We start from the raw sequence: 19,661 nt of genomic DNA, 5'->3' as shown, positions 1-19,661 counted from the left end.
GCATGCTAGGCATGTGCTGTACTGCTGAGCTCTGCCCCTCCATCCAAATGTACTCTTATGATGATAAAGACCCGAGACCAGGGTGGCTCAGACAGTGTGGCAGGACAGTGGTGATCAGCAGCCCTAGATGATCACAGAACGATGAAGGCTAAAGGGCTTTAAGTGCCAGGAGCCACATGTGACCTCAGTCCACACAGACCCCTGGCCATGAGCCGCCAGCGTGAGCAGCAGATTTTTCCCACACCAGTGCAGAAGGTTTGACCGTTTACTTTAAAAGTTGGCCGACTGTTGTCAATTGTTTTCTTACAACATGGATTTTTGGGGACATTTTGGGCAAGAGAGTTTATCAAAACAGAATCCAAACAGAGGTATAGATTATACTACTAGAAATGCCTCATTAATCTGTAAATTAGAGAGGAATAAAACACTTAAGCGGTCCTTATACGCTCTAAAACCTAGCCTTAGGATGCAATGAAACTTCATTTTTCCATTTTTTCTGGGAAAAATGTTAAAATAATATACCTTGTTTTTAAAGCAGAATACATTACACATAATTCTTTGACACTAAAGGGGCCAATAAAAATTACACATAAAGGAAAGATTCCAGGACATCAGCATGACCATTGGCTCTGCCTCATGTCAGAATCCAGCCGTGCCTCTGACGTCACCGAGGAATAGGAAGTGTCCTCTGCAGGAAGAGCTCTAACAGCCTGCTTCCTGGTTGTGCCCTGTCCACCCGGGGTCAGTGGCCTCCTGGCGGAAGCCCAGCTGCTGCCCCTTCTCCCAGGGGCCTTACACCGCTCCCTCAGTGTGAGAGGTCCAGTTGTGGCCCGGACCCCACGTCCAGGGTGCTGGCCACCTCCCTGCATTGCCGTTGGTCCCCAGGACACCCCCACCCCACCCTGCCACTAACTGGGAAGCTGGACATGCAGACTGGTCAGACACGTGTCTAACAGATGCCAAAGGGTGAGCACCGAGTGCCAGGCCCTCCTGTAAGGAAAGCTTGACATCACGGCTTTGCCTACAGAGGGCCTTTTATTCCTTCCTGCATGACTCATTTTCTAGGAGACAAAGCTGTTGGACAAGACTTCTAAATAAATCAGGTGGCAGCATATTAAAGAAAGAAAGAGAGTGGGTCCTTCAGTGAATATACATCCAGATGCACCTAGGGATACGACATGGCATTTCACGGTAAAAGCAATGAGATCACTGAAAATTAAAAATTCCACAGATGTTAAGTTATAAAACTCAGGAATGATTAGGCTACATCAGCCTTTCTCAAGAGGGATTTGAGAGACAATTAAGCCCTAATCTCTAAGGCGTCTACTGAATGTAAGGAAGTGACTTCTGCCTGGAGACGGGTGCTTGTGGACACCACCCGCGGACACTACCTGCTGTTCTGGGTTCTGGGGTTCAGGGCGATCAAGCAGGCCTAACCGTCTGACCCGGGAGACTGCAATCACCAACGGCCCGCTGATCACAGAGCTTGGTGAGACCACCCGTAAGGAACAGTGCACACACTTGAGGGGAGCCGCAGGGACGCCCCCGGCGTGGACGGCGTGCGGTGGGAGCTGCTGTCCCTGCCAGCGTGCGGGAGCGGGGCCCCTCCTCCGTCCCAGGCCCGCGGCCCGGCCGCTCTGCCCACTCACCAGCTGCAGCTGGTAGAGCTGGTTCAACATCGTCATGTGCTGAGGGTTAATTGGCGAGGTTAATAGTGCAGGGTTGAGACCAATGTTTTTTGCTGCAAACTGCAAAAGCTGTGCTTGAACCTGTCAACACAAAACGCACCATTAGTTATTTACTTGGCTATGTAGTTTTTCAGAATCAAAACTGACTAACTAAAAGAAAATTATTTTTGTCTCATGAGTGAACTTCAAAAGCTTTTAAAAAATTATGACCGTTTTAACATTAGTCGTTTACTCGCTTTTGTGGACAATGCAGCAGGAAAGGAGGAAGGAAGAAGGGAGGGAGGGAGGGACAGTCAGAAAGAGATTTCTTCCTCTAAATAGTCCAGTAATGAATGAACTTTCTAAGGCTCTGGGTTTCTCCTGCCGGTAACTGATTTCACATTCTGTCAAAGTGAGAAGGAGTGGGCATCATGTGAGAACCGGAGACTGTGCAGGGGCGGTCTCACAACGGTGCTCTCACTCAGTCTGAGCCTCACGGAAGTGGGGAGATGCGTGTGTCTCGGACCAGTCCCCGCAGGAGCTCGGTGGATGGCGCCACTGCCCCCGACCAGAGGGCTCGTCCAGGGTGAGCAGTGACCCTACTCAAGTTTACACGCTCGGGAAGTGGTCTCCCTGGCTCAGAGGACCAGACATTCCTCTCAGGGGGAACTGACTCTGTTAACCTGACTCCCTGTTTAACTGGAATTCACTGCTCTGAGCCAATCAGGGTCCTGACATTGGCCAGTTCAGTGTTTCCCGCCATGTGCTTTGTAGGTTTACCACAGCATTTACGCAAAAAGAGCATTTTTTACTTTTATAGTTGTGTAATGGGTCTTAGAAAAACGCTGATTTTTCTATTTATGATAGATAAAGTTTTCTTTGAGAACAAATTTATCTGAATTAAGAAGGCAAATCAATGTAAAGGAAACACATTATGTGACAGTTGTGGGTGGACACGGACGCGGGACACTCGGGACACGGGGAGTGCTGAGTGTGGGAAGGCTGCTCTCTGCTCTCCAGGAACCCCCCTTCCCCTGCCCTCGCTGGGGTGGCCGTGCCACTAGGTGTGGGCAGCAGGATGTGTGTGGATGGGTCCGGCAGCTCCTGGGCCAGGCTCTCCTGCCTCCCCTCCCGTGTGGGGAAGTTGCTGGGGCAGGGCTGCGGCCTTCTGTGCTGTCCCCTGAGAGGGAAGGGCATGTCTGTCTTCTCTACGCCTCTGTACTGTGCGGTCTGTTTGTTGTAGTGGTTTACAGTGTATCCTGTTTAATGAATTTAACTATTACTTTACTCAGACTTCAGCCTCTCAACTCAGTGCACAGATCTGGGGTCAAACAACTGTGGAATGATAATTACTTCCAGCTGGTTCTATGATGTCCGATCACAGTCTATTACTAAATATTCTATAAGGGATCAGGATTGTAACATTGTAACTAAAAACTCAGTCCAAAGTCTAAAATGATGGACCGTCCTAAAAGCAAACAATATTAATGTGAAAATAATTGATATTATGCTTGAGAGCTATTGCACAACAAGATCCTTTTCCTTAATTCTATTTGATTGTCTTTTTTTTTTTAAGTATCTCTATGGGAAAAAATGATCTAATACTAAATAATAAACTTAACTAAAAAGTCTACAGTCAGGTCCTACTGTATACGGTCACACTGGGTTTGTCGGTCAGCCCTTCGCAGCTGCTCAGCCGGCTCTCCTCCGTCCTAAGCGACAGTTCACTTGCTGCTTTCCTCTCCCCGACCCCAGGACAAGTCACTGGCTTCCTCTGAATAGTTTTCTCAAGGCCAGGACAAAAGTCCATCACTGCTGGTGTTGGGCACCTCTCTTCACTTGGGCACACAGCTCTGCTGGAGGTGTGGGCAGTTCTGGACCGTCCCCCGGGGCCGGAGGACCAGCTAGGTGACTGTGCGCGCAGGCTGACCTGAGGGGATAGAAACTGAGGCACTTGAGCGCGGAGACTGGGCTGGGAGGAGCTCAGGGGCTGCACGGGCGGCGGCGGCGGCGGCTGCATGGTCCTGGCTTGTGCTGCTCCGCTGCTGCCAAACATGCCCAGATTGCCACTCGGGGTCTGTGGGGAGACGGGGGCCTGTCACAGAGCTGCCACCGGAACACTGAGCTGGGGGACACGTGGTCTCCCTAGGCAGGGAGGCAGAATCACAGCCCCTCCTACCACTCTCAGCCTGCACCAGAGGGGCTTTGAACACATGCTGACTCAACTCAGCACCGACGACACATCAGCCCGAGAAGCCTGCCTGTGCTTCTAAATTGCAGAAGCCACACGCACAGCGGTTTCAGGGGTCCCGCACGAGGCTACCGTGTTTAAAGAAACTACTCAGATCAGTGCTGGGCACCAGAGCAAGACGCGAGCTGTGGACACTGATGAGTCACAGGGCGATGCTGTCTGGGGATCACTCGCCCAGAGAACACAACATTTTCAAAAAGGAAATACAGCTATTCTTTCAGCAAAACCTGAAATTGGGTAGTTGGACAAACTCAGGTAGTTCGCTTTGTGTGAAACCTAATAAATATACTGCAGTCATCCTTTCTCCTCTGCTGGCTGAGTTATCCCCCGGGCTCTGAGCAGACCATCCTGCTATGGGGCTCACCCCCGGGCCCACCACCGGGCTGCTGCCTCCCCGACCGTGGGATGTCCAAGATGCAGACGTTCCCTGAACTGCCACCAGGGTGAGCGGTGTGAGATGGCGGGGATCCCGCAGGCCGGGGACACCCCGGGTCTCATGGCAGTGACCTTGGGAGAAGTCTCAGAGCCGTCGGCCTCGGCCGGGAGAAAACCAAGCAGAAGGTGGCTCTGGAGGCGGGAACAGCGTGGTCTGCTTCCGTATCATCTCATTCGAGGGGAGCAGGGGGACACGACACAGCCATCAGTCACGTCTACCTGTGACTTTCACCATCCCCAGGGGGGTCTCCCAGGCAGGGAGAAACGCCAACATCACTCCCTGGAAACCACTGAGAACCCCTGAGAGATGTCACCTCTATTTCTGGGAAAAAGGGGAGAATATGGTGTTTTCTGGCAGGATAATCATTTGAGAAATGAGGAAGAGGTGGGCACTACCTGGACCTCTGGACGGGCCTGGCCCCTGAAGGGTGCCCTGCCCTGTGCGTCACCCCACATACGGGGAGTGAGTACCAAGCACGCTGAACTCAAATACAGCTCAGTCGCACGTAAACACACACATAATTGTGAAGCCTCTCCTACGAGATGGTTACATGTCAAAAACTGGGTTTAATTCTCAACACCAGTAGCGCTTGAGAGGAAATCCTTACAGCGTTTCAGCTCCCTTTACCCATTCAATTATGTCTTAAAATACAGGTGTTAATGAAAAATAAGGTTTACGTCTCAAACATATCTTTTTTAAAGGCAAGTAAAAGGGGCCCTCTCCCAACAGCCTTACCTGTCTAGAAGAATTCAAGTTTTGCATGCCCAGCCCTGAGGCAATCCCGCCCAGGGCCTGATTAGGGAGTGCACTGTTGGAAAGGGGGAGCTTCAGGCTTGGTGAAGGCAAAAATGGTGAAGTCGTGGGCTCTTCCACGAGGCCGCCATCCTGATTGGGGAAAGAAAGCGTGAGCTGTGCGCAGTGCCCGTCCACACACAAAGCACAGAGTTTCCCGGGACACAGAGACGGATGCAGATGAATAAGGAATTGAAAGATCAAAAACGTGTGGACAAGAGAATGGAGAACATGGGCAAAAGGAAGAGGGAAAAAGAAAAAAGAGAAACAGGGTTAAGATGCTGTTTTCATTTTAACAATTACTTTACAAACACATGTATCAGCCTACAATGTTTTCATATGCTATGGACCCTGCCCCGGGATAGGAATCAGGAGAGAGAGACAGAAACGAGGCAGAAATCTCACTTGGAATCCAACACTTTACAACCATTTTCAGTTGTTTGCAAGGCTCTAGGTATACATTAGGTTGAATTCTGCTGACATTCAACTGTTTTTGACTTATAGAGATTTCATACGGTTTAACCTAATAATAAAGTTAGTTATAAAACAGAAAAAAACCTTAATTTTTTTTTTTTAACATTTACTGAAGTGACACTCTGTGCCAGGTCCTTTGCAAATTTATCTCATCTAACTTCACAAGCCTGTAGTATTATTTCACATTTTAATGATAAGGAAATAAGTCAGGGTCCGACGCTCAGCAAATAAAAATACAGGATGCTGAGTTAAATTGGAATTTCAGATAAACAACAAATAATATTTTAGAATAAGCATGGCTCCAAAAAGATTCATCATTGTCTGAAATTCTGGTTTCCCTGGGCACGATGGTGCTGGCAGGGTGAGGACCCTCTGGCGACAGTGGCCTGCGTGAGCACCAGCGGGGGACGCCGCGGATGTGAGGACAGAGATGAACGTTCATCTCTTCTCTTGTGGCCTGCTTTTTGTCTGTTTCAAACTTGTCTTTTCTCACTTCCACTTTATTTTCAAGGTTGAACATTCTGCTAGAGTTTAATGGGACCCTGTTTCCCACTGTGAGGTCACCCTGATCTGGGAAGGGGGCACCACGCCCAAGACCGAGAGGAGGGGGCAGGTGACGGGACTTGTTAACCGTCCGAGGGGAGCTTCCCAGATGCCGGTGTGGTCTCGGGAGGGCCTGACCCAAGCAGGGGCCACAAGACATGGGTGCCCAAGCCCAACCACTTCTAGTCCCTTTTTTTAGATTAAACATAAAACACATCATTTCCAATCAGAACTACACACATAAAACAAGACAGTAACACAGAGATTTGATGACCCTTGTCTACTGGACAAGCTGAAGCAGTCAAGTTCACCCACTAATATGAGAACCAGTTTTCATTTAAGTATTTGTAGTCCTAGTCACATCAGACGAGATACAACACTACCCCTCAGGAGTTCAGACATCACGGGTATTACAAAAATGGGTAAAAATCACTTAAATATTACAGTCCAATAATTTTTTACTCCAACACAGTGAAAAGTGAAAATTACTTCTTGCTAAAAACAAACAAAAAGCCACCTAAACCCATACCTTGTCCAGGAAGGTGGGGCGGTCCACGGAAGACTCTTTGGAGATTGGCGGGCGGCAGCCAAGGGGTTTGGTGACCATCCCATTGTAGTCGGTCACTCCCAGTCCACGCTTGTCCACGTCCACCTTCTTTTCCAGCAGAGCGCCTGGGACACAGCGTACAGAAGCAGCACTTGAAACGAGATGCCTGGGGGTGGGGTTGGCTGCGAGTTCTGAGCACACAGGGGCGCCGGCTGACGCCTCAAGGGAGGAGTAAAGACTCTCACCCCCCAGAAACCAGGGGCCTCACGGTTTGGCTCTGGCCGGGCCCCGGGAGTCTGCTGTCCGGCCCCTGATCCTCAGCCCTCACTGGCTCCACGCCAGCCACCCGGCCACCCCTGCCCCTGCGGGGCTCAGCCTTTCCTCTCCCTGGGACTCCTCGCCCCTTCTTCCCCGGCTGTCCTGGCCTCACGGCCATCGGTTCCCACCAGCTGAATCCCTCTTGGCTGTAAGGACCATCCAGATGTTGGGGCTATGTACAACACAAACCAGACAGAGCCTGTCACTGTCCCTAGAGACGGGTGTTTGCTCAGCTCCCTGTGCCTCCATGCCGTCTCGCGGGTCTGGAGGCAGGAATAACCCTCCAGCTCACCAGTGCCCTCGGTCCTGGCAGTGTACACCACATATTCAGCATTTGCCCGAGACTAGAAAGCTGATCCTCATTATTCATAGATCTGGAGCTTGTGAGCTCACCTACTTGCTAAAATTTACTTGTTGCCCCCAGATCAATAATTGTGGCACTTGGGTAGTCATTTGTGGACGTGCACAGGGCAGGGAAGAATCTGAGCCCCAACACACACGTTCCTAGCTCAGGCTATCGCACGGACAAGTGTCCTTTTCGTGGTTTATCCAGGGCCTGGCTTTCCACATTGCTGTGCTTTTTGTTGGAGATTTCAGCGTTTAAAACGGTCCCCAAGCCAACATGCTGTCGTGTTCCTGAGCACAAGAAGACTGCGTCGGGCCCGATAGAGACAGCGGCGAGCCGGCGCCCATGAATCAACAGCACGGCAGAGCCGCGAGAAAGGAGGAACGTCACCGTCCGGATGGAGGGCTGCTCGGGAGGGGCTACGGGGACACGTGCAGCGTGACGGTGCTTCAGGAAAGACAGGATGTGGCCACATTTGTGGAGTCACAAGATGAGGGCTGATTTAAAAGAAACATAGCCAGCCGGTGGCACTGGCATGAATCGAAAAGACAAAGGCGTCTATGGCCACGTCACCCAGGGTCAGGGCGTGCTCAGTCCTTCTCAGCTACTGCTTTATTGGAAAGAAATCTGGCAGGTGACCGTGAGAAACAGATGTTAAATACAGCGTCTTTACGCAGAAAAGCACACGGACAAGGTTACGTGCTGACTGCGCTGTGGCCCTGGCTGTTCCTGGGGGTGAGGGCCCCTCCGTATTTGTGGGTTCCGTGTCTGCAGGGACTTTACAGGACATAAGGACCACGGATGACAAGAATCAGCTGTATTTTACACGTAAACAGTTACCATAATATCATTATTTTCTTTTTCTTTTAAGTTTATCTAAGTTATGTTTTAGTGGGGGAGGTAATTAGGATTATTTAGTATTTATTTATTCTTAGAAGAGGTAGTGGGTATTGAACCCAGCACCTCATGCATCCTAAGCATTTGCTCTACCACTTGAGCTATACCCTTCCCCCAGTATCATTATTTTCAAAGCAACTCTAGAACTAGAGTCGCTTGCTCCCTGACAGTGAGTTCATCTCTCAGTGGGAGTGGGTGCTCGGCCAGCAGGCGCTGCTCCTGCTGGGCCCTGAGGGGGCCCCGGCCGGCGAGGCACAAGGACCAGCCCCCTCAGCGTCCAATGAGGGGGCACGTGGCCCCAGCACCTTCTCCAAGAGGCTCACTATCTCCTTCCCTCAAAACAGATGAAGACAGGATAAGTTCATCTACTTGTTGAACAAATTGGGGGAAAAAAACAGAAAAAGCAAACGTGGTTTAATGTGACATTTGGCCATTTGCCCCCGGAGCCCCTCGTCCCGAAGGTCTCACCCTGCGGCCGTGCACATTGTGCGGCCTGGGCCCATCTACCCAGCAGGCCTTCCGCCTTCAACCCACGGCTCGAAAGCAAAGCTCAACCTGGCACCTGTGGCCGCGCGTCGGGGGGTGTCCGTCACTTACTCATGGCCTGGTCGAGGTTCATGTTGCTGCTCTTCAAGGCCTCTTCAGCCGGCTCTCTCTGCGGGGGAGAAGCGCTTCCGTTAGGACTGAGCGGTCGCTTTCGTAGAAAGGCTCATACAGAGTTCTACCACTGTCAGCTCAGGGCGGTGATGAATATTAACCTAATACTGTCAGGTTCTGGAACTAGAAATACCTCTCTTCCGTGTTGAAGTTAGAGACAGACATCTTCTAAATAAAAGAATACTTGTAATAAAGGGTACTGAATTCATTTTTAGAGGGAAGAACTTGTATTTAACAGTTTTAACACACTGATAGCCCACTGAGGATCAGGTGGCCCTGAGGAAGCACAACTGTCACCCAGATTTGGGCGAGGTGGCGATCAACGTGTTAAAGACAAAATGCAGGGTCAGGAGTCTGAGCACCAGCGGCTCTGGGAGGATGAGCTCTTTGCCAGGACAGCTGTGGGAAGTTGCTGCAGGCTCTGCTGTCAACTACTTGTCACCAAAAAAAAGGGTAAAAACAATACAATACAAAACAAGCACCTGTGGCTGAAACAGACTGGTCTCAGTGGAAGGGCAAGGGCGACCCCGCCACCAGCTCACGTGGGAGGAGGCCGGGCTCAGAGCCTGTGCCCGACGCGAAGGGCGTCGTTCCTGCCTCTTGTCTGGGGCCACTCTAGGCTCATCTTTCAGGGACACCCACAGCAATCGAAAAATAAATACTCTTCGAATAAAGATTTGGAAAGAAGACACCTGAAGGGAATACATGGCGGGTGAGGGTGGCATCCCTGTGCTCTGAGCTCCCGCCGCTGACCTCAGGGGCGGGAGAGACTGACACCTTTTCAGAGGAGTGCCCTAAGATTTCCAACTCCCCCTGCACGTGATCTGAGACTCAGGAACCAAACAGGCTTGGTTAGGATTCGTTTTCTGGACATGAAGCGTCAGCAGTTTACACCAAGTTTTGTCTTGTGATCTTTGTCAATCTATGACATAAACAAAACTCACCTTTAATTATAAAGTAAAGGAAAAAATAAAACTGTATAAACCGATAAAAATTAAAAATCACACATCATTTTTTATTCTAGGACAAGGTTCTCACACCTGTCTCGATAGAAATGATGTGGATCTTTGCTGTGGCTCAGCCAGGGCCCTAAGCAGAGGTGCCCAGGTGAAAGGGGAGTTTACGGGCTAGGTTAAGCCGACAATCTCGTCCCTCAAAGGCCTTCCCTCCGTGTTACACAGGACAGACACGGGCCGGACACGACAGGGCCACACACAGCGGAGCACACGGCAGGGAGCAGTGAAATGGGGTGCCAATCACCGGGAATCCCATGTCTGTGAGTTGTTTGATCAGCCGGGTCATGATCCACGCCTCATCCTGTTTGCCAGATGTTTTCATGCCCTGGAATGAAGAGTGGGAAGGAGAAAGCCCATGAGTCACATTTTAATGCACTTCTTCCAGAAATGGGAGACAACTGAACATCACGTCAATTTATAAGTCCCAGCATCTTTGTGGGTCAACGCCGAGCGGTGCTGCGCTCAGGGGTGCCCTGACAGCACTTCGTGGCTCTCGCCGTGGGATGTTTCAGGGTGCTTTTGAGGCAGGCATACGTGTGCAATTCACAGACTTCAAAAAGCAAGACAGTCGCTGCTTTCCCTCGGAGGACTTAGTTCATCACAAATATGCACCCCTTCCGATATCAGATCATCATAAGTGCTCCCCTGAATAAAGGCCGGTAACATCACATGAAGTTTACCAAAAATTACACGGCTTTTGCCCTTTTTAAGCTTTACTCAGTAAGACAACAAAATGCCAGGGGTTCATTCCAACAGAATGAAAAGGCAACCAGGTGACAGGAACAAAAACTCTGTTAGTTTTGTTAACTATTCACTCTGTCAGGGAGGGGGAGGGAGGACAGAGAGGAGGGTGGCGGGCACCGTGGAAGGGCTGAGCATCAAGACGGGACCCTGGCCCACCCCCCTGCTCTTCCACGGTGACAGGGATGCAGCTGATGCAGCCACGCGGCACAGAAAGCATCCCTTACGGCGCTCTTCAAGGGCAGGCTGCCACAGCGACGGAGCGGAACCCGCGGGGGCAGTCAACTAACGGGCTGGCTGTCCTCCGGAGGCCGCTTCTGGGAGGTGATTTTAATCAGCACCGTGTGGCCAGAGCCACGTTTGCCAAGAATATACAATACCTTAATTTCCCAATTTGGTGTTTCTGGTTTGGCCATTAACTGGATTATTTGCCCGCCCGACTGTGGGAAGACAGTCTCACCCATCATTTCTACTCTTTTTGAACAGAAAGCCCCAGTTTTAGTTTCCGGGTTCTGCTTACAGCTAACTGAATGCTTTTCAAATTGAAAAATTTTTTTTGAACAGATAACACATTCATATGGTTTGAAAGTAGAAAAAAGGGGCATGTGGAAGCGTCTCCCCCGCCCCCCAGGTCCCTCTGCTGAGTTCTCCTCCCCTCACTTACCCTTCCAGAGAACTTAAAACCCTACACGGGCCGTCGTGAGACCCCGCTACCCTCTCTGAAAAACTAAGGGTCCTGCAGTTTTGTTTACATGGGTTGCATCTTATCAATATTTACTGCATTCGAAATTAAAACTCAGAAATTTAGAAAATGTTACTAATTTGCTTAAAAAGAACAATAGCAAACCCATTATATGTTAATATGAATACTAGTTTTTTGTGGAAAATAATCATTTTTTCCAAAGTAAACATTTCTGGTGAGAGGAGTGGCGGTGCTGAGCCTGAGGGGAAACCCCTCCACTGCCGGCTTCGCAGAAGCAGCTGGATTCCTGTCATCTCTGCCTTTGCTTTGCTGTGACAGCAGCGCCACGGAGTCCCTGGGAAGCCGGCTCTGGGCTCAGGACAGACCCAGGGCCGGCAGGGGTCCTCAGAGCTTTCTGCACTGTGACTGGGGACCACCGTGTGCTGAGGCTCCCCTAGGCACCACTGATGTGGAGAGCATTTTCTCTGGTGACACACGCACCTTCAGGAGCCCCTTTTTGGGGGCGTTCCCCCAGGGGCTGCAGGAGGAGGCGCTCTCTTGGGAAGCAGCGCTGTTCCACATGCCGCCGTCCTCGTCTTCCCACTGGCTGGCGCCCAGGCTCGTGTCATCCCCGCCGCCGCCCCAGCCTTCTTGCATAGATTTTGAAGCTAGAAAGAGAGGGGACATGAATGTGTGGCATTCGCCACTCCTCAGGCGGACAGCGTGCACTAAACATCACTCGGGGGAGGTAGAACAAAGGGGTGTCCTGTGACCTGCCTTTTCACTACTTTGTTTCCCTTGGATCCAAGAATGTAATTTCTCCCGTGAAAAGTGTAATATACATGTAAATGCGTATGTAGCTTTTTTCTTCAAACTCTAGCTATTTGTAGTCTGTGCTGTTCCAAACCCCCGTACCCGACTAGAGGTCACGGTGAAGCATGGACAGTCTACAGTAAGTCCTGGGGGCTACAGGAGAAGGCGGCAGTCTCTGCCATGGGATGAAATGGCCAGTAAAATGCAGAGTCCTGAAAATGTCGCTGTCCTCTGTGTCACATGGTATGCCACGTGGAACACAACGTGACCACACACAAGTCGCCTGGGGACCATGGGAAATGCAGCAGGTCTGTCGTCAGGCCCGACAGTCTGTGTTTTTGACAAGTTCCTCGAAAAAGAAATAGCAAGTGTGGCTGGTGGGCAGGAGCGAGCAGGAATGCTGTACTGTTCTGCTTCTTGTGTTTATTTTATTTTTTTAAAGGAGAGCTTCTGTTGAAAGCTCCTTTGTGTTCATCTATTAGACATGGCAAATATTTCTTTATAGGCTTGGTTTAATGTTAGTCTTAACATGTAAACAAAATGAGGACAGTGTCCTTAAAAATTAATTCTTAAAATGCATTTGATAAACATCTCTCCAAATAGACTACTCTGAGCCATTTCTAAGCTGCCAGCTCGGCTTACCTGGTTTGCACAGGGCTGGGGCGGCAGCGGGGGCGCTGGCTCTTCCAAACGTCACTGCTGGCTCGGTGGGCTGGTCCCCCCAGCCGCTGCCGCTGCTGGGCGGCTTGCCCCAGGCCGCTGTGCCATTATCAACCAGGGTGGAAGGGGAGGATGGTTCTCCCCAAGAGTTTTCTGCCTTTGAATGAACATTAGGCATTTCTCCCCAGCCTGATGAAACTGAAAGGCGGACCAGGGGACCAGGGAGAGAGAAAACAAGAAAAAGTAAGACGGAGAAAGTAAAAATGGTACTTTCAAGGTCAAAATAATTTCCAGGTAATCTATCTTTAGGATGGCTTTTAGTAGAAAGTGCAAAGGAGACAATATCAAACCTAATCAGATTTGTCTGGCTTTTAAAAGTTGCAAGTTTCTCACTCCTGACCCCTACCCACTTAAAGCAGAAAGTCCATTACATTAAAGACCATTAAATTCGCAGTATTTGCAACATAATAGAGTTTAGAAGAATAGCTTAAAAGGAAAGTTGAAAAAGTAGCTCTTTTACTTCTGGTATGAATGTAACAACCTAAAGGAAATTTTATGTTACATGATTCTCTTACAAAAATTTTTACAAGTTGCAAATATACACTGACAACTATTCTTGCTTATCTTCTGACTAACCATCAAAGACACAGATCCAGGTGAAGAAATGAGAAGATGGCAGATTGCACATGTGCAGATAATGTAATGGTAGAAAACCCACGGTTCTCAGGTCCTCAGTGAGCTGAGGCAGAGCTGAGGCATCGGCCTTAAAAGATGGGGACAGAGTGGAAGAACTACAGATACGGTGTTTCCGCCAGACACACTGACTGCAAGGGTTTTCAGGATTCTTCTTTTGTTCCTCCATCTAGTCCTGTTGCCAGAGCATCCCGATCTGGGGCTGGTCCCTGACAAGCGTATGCAAGGAAACTAGTGAATGCAGAAGGTTATGGCATTTCTACCTCCAGGCACAGAGGAGATCACGAGACCAGGTGACAACAGGATCTCCCTGTTCTCTTTACAGTTTAGTAAGAAAAATATTTTACATGATATATGCAAACTTTATTTTTCCAAATTGACCCAAATTCTGATCTTTTTGTTTCTGCCCATAAGCTCACTTGACACTAACAGTCACACTGACAGCTCTTACAGCAGCTGTATTTTTCATACAGATACAGTTTCTCAGAGACAGAACTGTGAACTACTACCTGAAGAACAGAAACCATAAAATATAATATTAATACAACATTGTAAATCAACCATACTTCAATTGAAAAAGAAAAAACAAGAAAAAGAAAGCATAAAATGTAAATAACCAACCACAAATTTTAAACAATTTGGTCGATATGGTTGGATACTACCATCTCAATTATGAAATTTCCTGATTTTTCTGAGTAAAAATAGTGCGGTGTCAGTCCCTTGCAGCTTTACTCTAATAAAATGCCAACAATATTAATTAATGACAAAAGGACATACAACCTATGAATCATTTAAAATCACAAGCTCTGTGCTGAGCAGCACATGACGTAAATGATGACCAGTAACAGGGGAGTCAGCCCCAACCAGCTACCGGCAGCCACTGCTGACTACAGCACCACCTGCCACTACACAGAAAACACTGTGCACATCGGGACGAGCTTCACAAATGGAAGGGACAAAATTAAACCAGGAAAATTAACACACGTGACAAAAATTAGGGATGTTTTGGGAAGGCGAAATAATTCAGGTGTTGTTAAAGGCCAATCAGCTGTAAAAATACTCATTTATTGTAACTAAATAACAAATTCACCTAAAATTTGTTTATCATCCTTACACTCCCATCTCTTTGAAAAGCAATACTACAAATTACTTAACTAAGTCAAAACTACAAATAAATGTTAAGACTATAGTAATGACAGTCAGAGTTTTAAATTCCAGTGAAAGCAGCAGAAATGTCTGCAGAGCATTTTTCTATAGTAGGCCAGCGGTCTACACGCGGCGTGTTCCTAATCTCAGAAATTTACGGAAGAGTAACTGCTCAAACACCAAGAAACAATATTTCCACCATTTTAAGTTGAAGCCTGGCAAGAATATAATTTATCCCCAACACCAAACTAACGTACACATCAGAGTGAGTGCACCACCAGACACCGAGAGGCTCTAGAGATGCTAAAAACCGAGGCACACCAGAAAATTCTGATGCAAAGCAAATACTGTTGGTAGGGAGAAAATGAATTCAAACGCATACTCCTAAAATATATACAACCTCCACATTTAATGGTTAGTGCTCAAGTGAATTTGGTATCCTTGTTGTTAATAATTTTATAGAAGCTCTTTCAAAGTTGGGCATAGTGAGGCTGAACAAATTCCTATCTCATATTAAAACCACTGATACTAAAATTTAGAAAATGGTCCTTCAAATACTATCGCTTTTGGCAAAATGTTCCTGCACCATGGGGTCCCGAGTCGCTAGCGCCCTTCTTCCCCGAACACACACAGTGCTGGGATGAGGCAGCAGCAGCCGCCAGACGCCCACAGGAGCCGCAGCTCTCAGACAGCTCTGAACCTACATCCTTCGTCTTCCTCTCAGATCGGAGAGGTGCGCGCCCAGGGGACTGGCGTGAAGATGAACACGGAGCAGGTAAGAGGCCAGGAAGCAGACCTGAGAGAGAGAGAGGAGACCCTTCATCTGACTCAACCATCCAGACCCTGAAGCTGCACACAGCTAAGTCGGCAGGTGGCATGTTTCCTTCCGTGACCCAAGGGATCAATGCTAGCTCGTTCCATGGATGCTGCTTAGATAGTTTTATACGTGTGACAGTCCTTTTTGGGAAGAAAGGTTCAGTTAAAAAGTGGCCAATTACAATTAAGTGAAGGACAGATAAAGGACTGAAAATTCAATTGATTAAGCATTTGAGTGCCTGCTCTGTGCTTGGCATTTTTAGGTACTAATTTAAATATTAATGAGATGGGATTTTGTTCATACGGATGGCCTTCAAGCCTGATGTAAATTTATGATAATGCTCAGCTGGCTACTGGCTTATGGAGGGACAGAGCAGGAACAATTAATTTTTCGTATCTAAAATCAAGGTGTTTATGTAATAAAGCTTTATGCAGAAGAGTTTGCTCAGTCAGATGGCGAAGCATCCTACTTTCAGAATGCCTTGGTTCTTGGACATTTATCTGACACTTCTGTTCCAAACTCACGGGACTTTATCTGAGGGTTACAGGTAAGGGTCCTTTTAAAAGGCTGATCACATGGTCTTGAGTTGCACAACGGCCTCTTAGAGGAGATGCCTCTGCCTGCCCTCCTGGGTCATCACAGACGGCCGGTATTAGAAACAAAAAAACAGTTCGTACTTTAGCGCCTTAATACAGATTTTAAATTTGCTCTTTCTCATTGATACGTAGGGGGCCAAACGGTACCTTAAACTGTCTCATTCTTTTATTCGCTTTGAACTGAAGGTACCTAAAGTGAAACCTTCGTCTGTAACCCCAGGACCTGACTGACAGGCACACGCTACCTCTTCAGCAGGACTTCTGACTCCCTGGTCCTCCTTCAAGTCCAGCCCCACTTACAAGTCCCTCAAAACACAGGAAAGTATAAACACCCCAATCAAACTGAAATCCAAGAAAAATCTCATATCCACAAAAAGCACAGATTGCTCCCAGCTCATTCCTTTTTCAATTAACTGTTGCATGGTGCTTAAAACAGAAAATTACCCAGGCTGGAGAGGTCAGGGAGATCTATTTCTGAAGTCGCAGTGTGAAAACTGTCGCTCTCTAACAGCACGGTGCTGATTCTCTCCATCTGCAGGTAACTGTCTCTGGGTATCATTTTTACCCCAGAGGATGATAAAGGAGCGAGTGAACTTCCAGGACAGGGCAGCCTGCAGGAAGGACAGCGCTCTCCAGCTTCTGCTCTAGGGACACTCAGAGAGACAACATGCATGTTTTATCAACCTAGGTTGAGGATTCCTAAATCCAATTTCTTCCAGAAATACAAATCATCAATAGGCACATGAAAAAATGCTCAATATCACTAATTATCAGAGAAATGCAAATCAAAACTACAATGAGGTATCAGCTCACACAAGTCAGAATGGCCATTATTCAAAAGTCCACAAATGACAAATGCTGGAGAGGCTGTGGAGAAAAGGGAACCCTCCTACACTGCTGGTGGGAATGCAGTTTGGTGCAGCCACTGTGGAAAACAGTATGGAGATTCCTCAAAAGACTAGGAATAGACTTACCGTATGACCCAAGAATCCCGCTCCTGGGCATATATCTGGAAGGAACCCTACTTCAAAAAAACACCTGCACTCCAATGTTCATAGCAGCATTATTTACAATAGCCAAGACATGGAAGCAACCTAAATGTCCATCAACAGATGACTGGATAAAGAAGGTATGGTATATTTACACAATGGAATACTATTCAGCCATAAAAGCTGACAGCATAACGCCATTTGCAGCAACATGGATGTTCCTGGAGAATGTCATTCAAAGCGAAGTAAGCCAGAAAGAAAAAGAAAAATACCATATGAGATCACTCATATGTGGAATCTAAAAAAAAAAAAAAAACATAAATACAAAACAGAAACAGGCTCATAGACATAGAACACAAACTTGTGGTTGCCAAGGGGGTGGAGGGTGGGAAGGGACAGACTGGGATTTCAAAATGTAGAACAGATAAACAAGATTATACTGTATAGCACAGGGAAATACATACAAGATCTTGTGGTAGCTCACAGAGAAAAAAAAAGTGACAGTGAATACATGTATGTTCATGTATAACTGAAAACTTGTGCTCTACACTGGAATTTGACACAACATTGTAAAGTGACTATAACTCAATAAAAAAATGTTAAAAAAAATCCAGTTTCTTCCAAGTCTTAGTTTATCCAATGGGTGACATGCCCCTTCCATGATTAACTCACACAATCTCTACCTCGGTCACCACATTTGTGCCACAAACCTATACGATAAAGCAAATATAATTCCACTTATCCAAAGTAGCCAAAGCAAAGTCACGTCTGCTTCCGGCTGGAGGCTTCTCCAACCTCATGACAAAGGCAGGGATCACCACCGGCACGGCTCAAGCGCCCGGCGCAGGCTGACGAGAGACGTTTCCGAGGAGCTGAGGATAGGCAGGAAGAGGGATGCGCCACGAGCAACATCAGCAGTACTCCCCCAGCTCGCTGCCGGTGTGCGGTGCTAATGCTTCACTCCCGTCCACCACGCGAGGACCAATCCCAGGCAAGGTTTCCTGGCCCCACTGTGTCGCTCGTTTCACTCAGATCAAGCCTGTAATGGCCTTCATGTTTGACTCTAAATTAATTGCATAGCAGTCTCCCTACCTCTCTTTAAAATGATCTGAACGTCTTGGTGAAAGTGGACAAAGTCCAGAGATGAAAGGAACCATCTCTGGAGGCTGTCCCTTAATCTTATTGTTAGACTCAATGGTCAGTGTTCTCCTGTGTCTGCAAATTGATTCTTAAGTGTCCCAGAGTACTTATTTCTAAGTGCCCAAGGTGATCAGGCTGTATTTTCAGCATCTGCTTGCATTTCCTGAGAAACGTGTCAGTGCCATGCTTGCAGGTCTGGCTCACCCTCTCATCGGGCCTCGGGGCAGAGCTGAGCCAGGAGGCGGCCCCGCCCCGCCCCGCCCCGGCAGACACCGCTCGCCACCCTAAGCTGAGTGAGCCTGTGCGCCCTTCCCAGAGAGCTAACCAGCTCTGGCCAAAGGCAGGCACAGGGACTTTCTCTAGGTCATTACTGTGCTCCAGCTCCAGAATGTGTTTGAACGAGATCTAAATAATCCAGTTTATGAAGCTACAGTGCGTTTCCTAAATTAATGCCGATTTTCCTGAGGCTCATCAGAAAACAATTGTCCTGTAGCATTTACTTTCGTAAAACTGGACGCACGCAAGAAGCCCATTTCACTGAGAAACCACGTTCGTAAGGCAGAGGTCTGTGCCCAGGTCTATGCAGGTCCGGAGGTAGAGAGCGCAGAGCTCTGTCCTCTATGCGGTTACAGCCCAACACACAGTAGGTGTTCAACAGTGCATTCTGGGTGCACGTGTGCGAAATGAAGGCATAAAGGTACTGGCTCTAGAAGCATTCTCACAGGGGTGCTGAGAGCAGGAAAAACCTCACAGACTACAGGGCTTCACTGGGTGATCAGAGATCACAGGACTGAGGCGGCCTGGAGGCGGGAGCTGGGGAGGGAGAGGGGCGAAAGGAATCAGCCCTGGCGGGGTTTCTGATGGGGCTCCAGAACAAGGCAGTGGGGGTGCAACGAATCTCTACTCATCTGTTTCAAGGATGTTTGATGCTCACAATTTTTTTGCCCCAAACCTCTGCACATGACGGTCGCAGGCACTCAGCATGCCATTCTACCGCTGTCTGTGAGCCTTCATGGATGACAGAGGCCCCGAGTGAAAGAAACCACACTTTGCAGACTCCCCTGCAGGTTGGATTCTAGGTTCCATATATAAGACAACCGAGTAAGTGACCGTGGAGATAAGACTCCATCCTTAGTCTGGTCTTTATGGCCACATCTCTAAAATTTAGGAATGGCATAAAACTGGAAGGAGTAACTCATGCTGATTACAGAATCAGGGTTTCAAAAGACGTCAACGGGCTAGGGGCCCTGAACCCAAGTTTACCAGGAACAAAGTATTACACTTGGGATCAAGCCACCAGCTACACAAGAACAGTCCTGAGCGAGGAAGGGCTCACAGTGGCCTTAACGAAAAGAAAGACTTCAGAATTTAAGAAAAACTGTGACGTGGCTCAAGAAGACTACACGAACCTTCGGCTGCATTACTAGGAGTATGACTTTA

At 48.2% G+C, this 19,661-nt stretch overlaps 1 protein-coding gene across 4 annotated transcripts in view; it reads right to left on the bottom strand.

Annotated features, from left to right (window-relative positions):
• TNRC6C (trinucleotide repeat containing adaptor 6C) overlaps positions 1-19,661 on the bottom strand; it is a 114,370-nt gene that overhangs the window by 18,988 nt on the left and 75,721 nt on the right. For 2 of the 4 annotated variants that reach the window (XM_074343777.1, XM_074343779.1), the window contains exons 6-13: positions 12,823-13,038; positions 11,869-12,035; positions 10,189-10,269; positions 8,869-8,926; positions 6,693-6,835; positions 5,090-5,263; positions 3,598-3,744; positions 1,650-1,769 (exon numbers count right to left, since the gene is read on the bottom strand). In XM_074343777.1, coding sequence (XP_074199878.1) covers positions 1,650-1,769; positions 3,598-3,744; positions 5,090-5,263; positions 6,693-6,835; positions 8,869-8,926; positions 10,189-10,269; positions 11,869-12,035; positions 12,823-13,038 — 1,106 coding nt within the window. The remainder of the gene's footprint in view (positions 1-1,649; positions 1,770-3,597; positions 3,745-5,089; positions 5,264-6,692; positions 6,836-8,868; positions 8,927-10,188; positions 10,270-11,868; positions 12,036-12,822; positions 13,039-19,661) is intronic. The other 2 variants (XM_074343781.1, XM_074343778.1) reach the window with 1 other exon arrangement.

This window comes from Camelus bactrianus, chromosome 16 (genome assembly GCF_048773025.1).
Source record: "Camelus bactrianus isolate YW-2024 breed Bactrian camel chromosome 16, ASM4877302v1, whole genome shotgun sequence".
Lineage (NCBI taxonomy): Eukaryota > Metazoa > Chordata > Mammalia > Artiodactyla > Camelidae > Camelus > Camelus bactrianus.
This window is presented reverse-complemented; position numbering and strand designations above follow the sequence as displayed.